The sequence below is a fragment of the Heterodontus francisci genome, chromosome 2, assembly GCF_036365525.1.
Source record: "Heterodontus francisci isolate sHetFra1 chromosome 2, sHetFra1.hap1, whole genome shotgun sequence".
NCBI lineage: Eukaryota > Metazoa > Chordata > Chondrichthyes > Heterodontiformes > Heterodontidae > Heterodontus > Heterodontus francisci.
Genome location: NC_090372.1, coordinates 218,461,234 through 218,468,118, shown reverse-complemented (window position 1 = coordinate 218,468,118; position 6,885 = coordinate 218,461,234). Strand labels below are relative to the sequence as shown.

Genomic DNA, 6,885 nt, shown 5'->3' with positions numbered 1-6,885 from the left:
CCATCTGCTGAGCCCCGGGCCACTCATGCCGAGTCAGCCGGCACTGCCGGCACTGCAGGGTCTGGCTCACTGGCGTCGCTCGAAGAGTCGATTCCGACCCGCTAATGTCCCGAAGGGAAATATGAGGCTGTTAGCAACCGAGTCCTCATGAACACCAGTCAAAACAATGAATCCAAGAAAGAAAGAGATATAGTGGCAGAGTCATTGATCAGGATTCCGCCCGATTTGATGCATCTTGTTAAAGTACATTTATCATGGATGCTTAAAGTTTGTAGTCTTGTCAAGTCTGGCAGCCGATCTCCGACAATAACCAAACATAACAGGACCAAGGAGTGACCTGAAGCATAAAGGCACTGATCTGATCTGCAGGGATTATCTTCCTCCAGTGTCTTCCAGTCCCATTCATGAACTTGCAGTCGTGCTGCTGTGATGCGCCTCTTTGCAGCCATCTGCTGATCAGTTTCTCCTCAATTTCACACCAACCCAACCAGGGCGATGGGTTTAGGAACAAGTTTTAAACAACTGCTCATCGCCATTATATCTCCAGCGTTGCTCTCTCTTTGTCTCTCTTTCTCTCTCTTATGTCTCTCTGCTTAGTTCATCTCTCTCCCTCTCCCCCTCTGTCTGTCTGTCTCTCTCCCTCTGTCTCTATCTCCCCCTGTCTCTCTTTCTCTCTCTCTCTTTCTGTCTCTCCCCCGTCTCCTTCCCTCTGTCTCTTTCCCTCTTCCTTCTCTCTCTGTCTTTCTCTCCCTTTATTGACCCCTCTTTCTTTTCCCCTTTTTCTCTTTCCTCTGACTCTCTCTCTCTGCTACTTTCTCTCCTTCTTTCTCTCTCTGTCTCTCTCCGTCACTGTCTCTTTGTTTTCCCCTCTCTCCCTTTCTGTTTCTCTCTCCCTCTATAGAACCCTCTCCTTTTTTTTTTGCCTCTCTTTCTCTTTCCTCTGTCTCTACTACTTTCTCTCCCTCACGGTCTCTCTGTTTTCTCTCTCTCCCTTTTTGTCTCTTTCTCTCTCCCTCTGTCTTCCTTTTTCCCTTTATGTCTCTGCCTGCCCCTCTCTCCGTCTCTGCTTCTCCCTCTGTGACTGTCTCTCTTCCTCTGTCTCTCTTCCTCTCCATCTCTCTCCCCTTCCTCCCCTCTCTCTCCTCTCCGATTCCTCTCTCCGTCTCTCTCTTTCCCTCCTTCTCTCTGTATGAGACAAAAGAAAGTCAAAATTGATTACGACAATGGGAAAGAACCAAATGCTGTTGCCGATCACAACTAAAATACTTCGCATAGAGATCATGGGATTGTAAGGTCACAGACAGTGAGGGATGTCCTATCCTTGTGCCTGCGCCTTTACCACAGAGTGACAACAACAGTTCCTACAAAACAGCTGGAAAATAGGATTTTGATTGCAACAAACCGGCCTGTGCTTTTAAAGGGGGAAGCGACACAGGGACAATAGGTGAAAGGTCTGAACTTGACTTGTCATTGCCTGATTCGCCATCATAGTTTTGAGATTAAAGTCTATGGATTTACCCAACCTGTGGCCTGTGGTAATTCAGATGTGTCGCTGGTATTTTAAACCGCTGCGACCGATTTAAGGGCAAAAACACATGAGTTGCGGGGCCATGTCGGCACAATATTTGCCTGCTGAATAGATTGAGTGTGTGGGGAGTGAAGGTGCTGGAGTTTGGGAGGGGGGAGACGGAAGGGTTGGGAAGAGAGATGTTGTGAACAACACAGATGTCTGGCTGGGGCTATTGTGAAGGTTCACTCCAATTTGCGCCCAGGGGGTCAAAGAACTGGCGGATAATTGAAGCCCCGAAGGTGTCACGTTCTGGGAATTGTTAACACATTCCGACTACGTGACCAGACTACCTATTCGCAAATCGCCATCAAATAGCATCTAAAAAAAAAACACTACCTGTTACAAAATCAACCTGTTACTATACAGGTTAACAAAAATGGGGCTTGGGGAGAGAACTTTAGCTTCCAATTGCAACAGATATTTAAAATAGATACGTTATTGGAAAAATAACAAGGCATACGTCATATATTAAGAACTGTCTTTATTAATTATTATTATTCATTTAAATTATGAAGTGCGCCATAATGTCTGGTGTCATTGTGCTTGCAACCGTCATTTCAGATACTGGCTTAAAAATTCCCGTGAAAATTTCTCCCAGAAACTGGGAGGGTTAAACACTTTTTACAATTTGTAAAAATCCTGTTTTTTTTTTAAAGTTGTAAATGTTATCTACAAGACTTCTCGCGATATACAGTTCTCCTGTGCGCGTGTGATTCTTAAATGGTCATTATTAATAATAAATACAATTCCTTCTACCTGAATCTAGGAATCCGACATTTAGTGCTACCGGGTGTAAACCTAAAATGGAATAAGACAGAGTGAGACGGTAATGGGAGTGCATTGAAAGTGATTTTACTGCGTGTTGTTCATTTATCAAAAGTCATTGAATGGCTAGGGAGCTGTTCATTCAGCACCATGAAGGCCATCCCCTATACTACAATGAAACAAAAGGCAGGCAATGTTAAAATGGAAGATTCATTTGTCTTAACTCCTATAAGACTACATTGGAAAGTTCCCTGATATTAATCATTTATTATTATTATTATCCTAAATAACTGTCTTACTATTCAGAATACTGGATTAAAATGTACCTGATTTATCTGCTTATCCAAATACTATTTTTTCTCTTAAAAATATCATGCATCAAATAATTATTGCTCTATAGCATAGTCCAGGCTCCTACGTGAAATATTGCCCTCAAAACTGTCTACATTATTTAATTCTTATGATTTTTCATCTTGCAAAAAATTCAAAATATAATTATCTTACAATTGGCATAGATTGAATACTGTTGCATGCATAAAATGCAAAGAGTTCGACCAAAAGAATCGAACCAAAGTTTGTTTCCGTTTCTCCCTCTGAAAGTGGCAAGCGCTTTGGCATGTCAGTAACAGATTGGCAACCTGTTAAATACTGAACCGATTTTGATTCAATAATTAATTAATTAATCCGATAAAATGATAAATAAATAAAGTGCAACTCAATAATTCAAAAACTTCAAATTGTGTTTCAAGCGAGAAGAATGTGGGGTTGGGGTGGGGGGGGGGGAAGGGGTCAATGGTAGAAAGATGAAACAAATTGTCTCTGGATAAATAAATTAAAGAATTCACAAATCAATAAATCATTTTGTTACCGGTAATGTTACCTCAAAGACGAGGGGGGAGGGGGAGGGGCCTATTCCTGGTGTTGGCAAAAGTACATTGTTGTCCTCCGATTTTTATTTAAAAAAGGTTTGACCCCCTTGATAGTTACAAACACCTTTACTGCCTTCGCTGAATTTCAGCGAGTGATTTGGCAAGGATTGAGTGTTCTCTACAGCTTGAGTTAGGAAGTTGCTCTGTATACAGTCTATTCGAAGATAGCAAGCAGGTATTATTTTTGTCTTCAGTTCTTATAGAAAATATTGTAGATGTGCTGTAACGCATAGCATTTTTTTCCTCTTGTATTTCGCATTTCTTTCTGGGTTCATTTCTGCTTTTGGGGTTTGGGGTAGTTGGTGGGAACAGGGTTGGGTGGGAGGATGGAAAGGAAGAGCAAAGAAGGTGAAGATCAGGCTTCAACTGCATTCAGTGCCGGGACAGCGCCTTTAAAACAGGCGGATTCGTAATGCTTGTTCAGATAAGACTTCAAAGCAAAGGTCTTGTTGCACCGTTTGCACTTGAAGTGTTTGAAAGCTGAGTGAGTTTGCATGTGGGCTCTGAGGTTAGAGCGGTCAGCAAATGCTTTACCACAGTGAGCGCACCCGAAAGGTTTCTCCCCGGTGTGAGACCGCATGTGACCTTGGAGGAGCCAGGGTCTGCTGAAGGCCTTGGCGCAGATTTCACACTTGTGCTTGAGGTCGTGGGTCAGGAGATGCATGGCCATGGCCGGCATGGACACGTAGACCTTGGCACAGGTCGGACACTTCTTGGCCATCTTACTGTCCAGGCTTCGGTGGGTCTGCTTGTGCCGACTTAAATTGGACGAGGTGGCATAGGTCTTCCCGCACTCGTTGCATGTGTGACGCTGGATTGTGCTCCTGGGGCCGGCGATCGCCTTCCTTCTCGATCGCCCGTCAGTGATGAAGAAGGCATCCACCGTGTAGCCTTCGCTCACCGCCGCATCCCCGTTGATGTAGCCGGTTGTAATCCCCGATTGTGGGCTGTCGGGTGGCTCCGAGTCCGGGACTCCGTACTCACCGTGAACCGCTGCATAGATAGGCTCGGGCGAAGACAGTTTAATCGCGTTCTGGGGGTCTCCATCGTAAACGGAAGGCGTGATATAGTCACTGATGTACCCTGACGATCAAAAAAAGAGAGATGGAGATCTTTGTTCACTTAATTCATAAAGGACGAGAGGTCACGGCAGGAAGCATTGTGTCCTTAAATATAACCTCTTTTTTTTAAACAGTTTCTGCTATTTATAAACCGCAACAAGCAAACTGCAGTTTACAATTTATTTTTAGCAACATTACAACTGGGGAACAAAAGCTAGGGCCCATGCGCTATAAATGTAACCCGCCTCGCCAAATGACTTCACAGTAAACGAGCCAATAACAAGCACATTGCATTTAGCTCCGAGTTGCAGTTTATGTGAATATATATGTTTATAGAAATAAAATAATTGCATTTAATTCGTCTTAAGTATATATAGATATATACACACACACACACACAATAACAGACATTGCAGTGCCTATCACGGGAGATTGGAGGTTGATCCGAACAGGGCCGCATTCCAGTGAATGAAACTCGATCTCTGAGCGATCAACAAGCTGTTCAGTCTCACTGCCTTTGTAACACCGTCAGATGTAAAATCCAATTTAGACCCAACATTGGGTCAGCGAGATAGACTGCACGGTGCCTGGGATTACATGCCCTGCCAATAAAGTCCCATTGTGTCCTTAAACAAACATTGCAACGCCAGGGGACAACGTGGCCCAAAGCTCTACATGTCGCGCATGCAGCAATAAATAAAGCTGTCTTGACCATCTCGGAAATGAGAAATCTACTGTGAAATAAAAATCAAACATAAACACGAACACACACGCACGGAGATCCTTTGTTAACATCAACCCTGTAGAACCGGAGTCAAAGCTCAGGGACAAGCGTAAGTCAGGGATTCGAATCGATTTTTGTCTGAATTTCATTTGTCTGAAGATGCAACAAGCATGATTGTATTGTTATTCATAATAAATTACGTAAAGATTGGTCCCTGGCAGTTGGAGCAAGGAACGGCGCACCGAGGAGCCGGTAAACCAATTGCCTGCGCTCATAGATGTACTGCAGTCTTTTCCAACTTTCTCTCTCCTCCGCTTCTAGGTGCAGCCAGTTGCTACACGCGAGGTTGTTATCCTACCCCTTTTTACATTTACAAAATGAACACAGAATTCTCTCTCTCTTCCTTATAACTCCCTCCATTGAAGAAAGGAAAGCGATCGGCATCTAAAGGTTTGACAAAATGTAAGTTGAAATTAGAGGAACAGATTTTTAAAATTAAAAACGAGAAGGAGCCGCATCCAGAAACAATGCAATCAATGAAAATATCATTCTTGGATAAATACCTCAAAATATTACACGCAATGCGTAAAATGCTTACAGGGGCTTATTTTTGCACACATCCCTGATGCAGTTATTCCGACAAGGAGATTTTTTCCCGTGTTTGTTTGGTGTTAATCTTTGCAAATGCGGCGTGAATGGAGAGACTGAGAAATGATGGTGCACGGCAGAGCAACAGATCAAAGGACGGGTAGCATTTTACCTTTCTCGTGCAATCGAGCAGTTAGGCTTCCAACGTTATTGGTGGCGCGTCTGCCATAAGTATTATCGTAGTCTGAGGTCGGCGATGGGATGCTGGTTGTAGGAGAAGGGAAATCATCAAGCTTGACTTTCTTAACAAGGAAGGAGCGCGGCATGTTTGCCTTTTGCAGATCCGTGGGGCAGAGAGCCGGTTGTAGTTTCAGCACCGGACAGCTCCCAGCGATTCCGGATGCTTGGGGGAGATTCCCGGGTTGTATTTTCAGCACCGTGGACAGCTCCCAGCAGCTCCAGTGCTTGGGGAGGGAGCCTCGGGTTTAATTTCAGCACCGTGGACAGCTCCCAGCAGCTCCTTTCGCTGGGGCAAGTTCGGGGTTGCAGTTTCAGCAGTGGACAGCACTCCGCGGCTCTCTGCTCCGCTCCTTCCTGAGACTGGCTGAAGGATGAGAATGAATTCTACAGGCTGTGAGGTCAGCAGCTGTAGGTTTTATACAGTCGCGATCAGGTGGTAAATTGAAATGCTTAATTCAGTCCATCAAAAATTCTCTGGGGATCCACATTACGCCAGACGAATTCAATCTTTCGTTTGCTGTCGCCGCACTCTCCATTTCTCGCCCCTCCCCTTTTTTCATCACTGCCTCGAGTTCATATCACAGAATCACGAAACTGTTACAGCGCAGAAGGAGTGCAATCGGCCCATCGTGTCTGCACCAGCTCTCCGAATGAACAATTCACTTCGTGCCATTCCCCCACCTTCGTCCGTAACTCTGCACATTCTTCCTGTTCATCTAACAGTCTAATTCCCTTTTGAATGCTTCAATTGAACCTGCCTCCAACACAGTATCAGGCAGCGCATTCCAGACCTTAACCACTCACTGCATGAAAAAGATTTTTCTCATGTCGCTGTTGCTTCTTTTACCAATTATTTTAAATCTGTGCCCTTTTGTTCTTGATCCCTCCACAAGTGGGAACAGTTTCATCCCATCTACTCTGTCCAGACCCCTCATGATTTTGAATACCTCTATCAAATCTCCTCTCATCGTTCTCTCCTCCAAGGAAAACAGTCCTAACTTTTCCAAT

The 6,885-nt window shown here is 44.4% G+C and overlaps 1 protein-coding gene across 1 annotated transcript; it reads right to left on the bottom strand.

Moving 5' to 3' along the window:
- Positions 1-3,619: 3,619 nt before the first annotated feature.
- scrt1a (scratch family zinc finger 1a) lies at positions 3,620-5,963 on the bottom strand. Its single transcript, XM_068052345.1, has 2 exons — positions 5,810-5,963; positions 3,620-4,347 (listed from the first exon to the last, which is right to left on the bottom strand). Exons 1-2 carry the CDS (start codon positions 5,961-5,963, stop codon positions 3,620-3,622), a joined length of 882 nt encoding a protein of 293 aa, XP_067908446.1.
- Between the last annotated feature and the right edge of the window lie 922 nt (positions 5,964-6,885).

Excerpts from the sequence above, each read along its gene's own strand:
- scrt1a (XM_068052345.1), bottom strand. The coding sequence starts at position 5,963 with ATGCCGCGCTCCTTCCTTGTTAAGAAAGTCAAGCTTGATGATTTCCCT. Across the intron at positions 4,348-5,809 it reads TGCTCGATTGCACGAGAAAG|GGTACATCAGTGACTATATC; the intron begins GTAAAATGCTAC and ends TTTGATCGTCAG.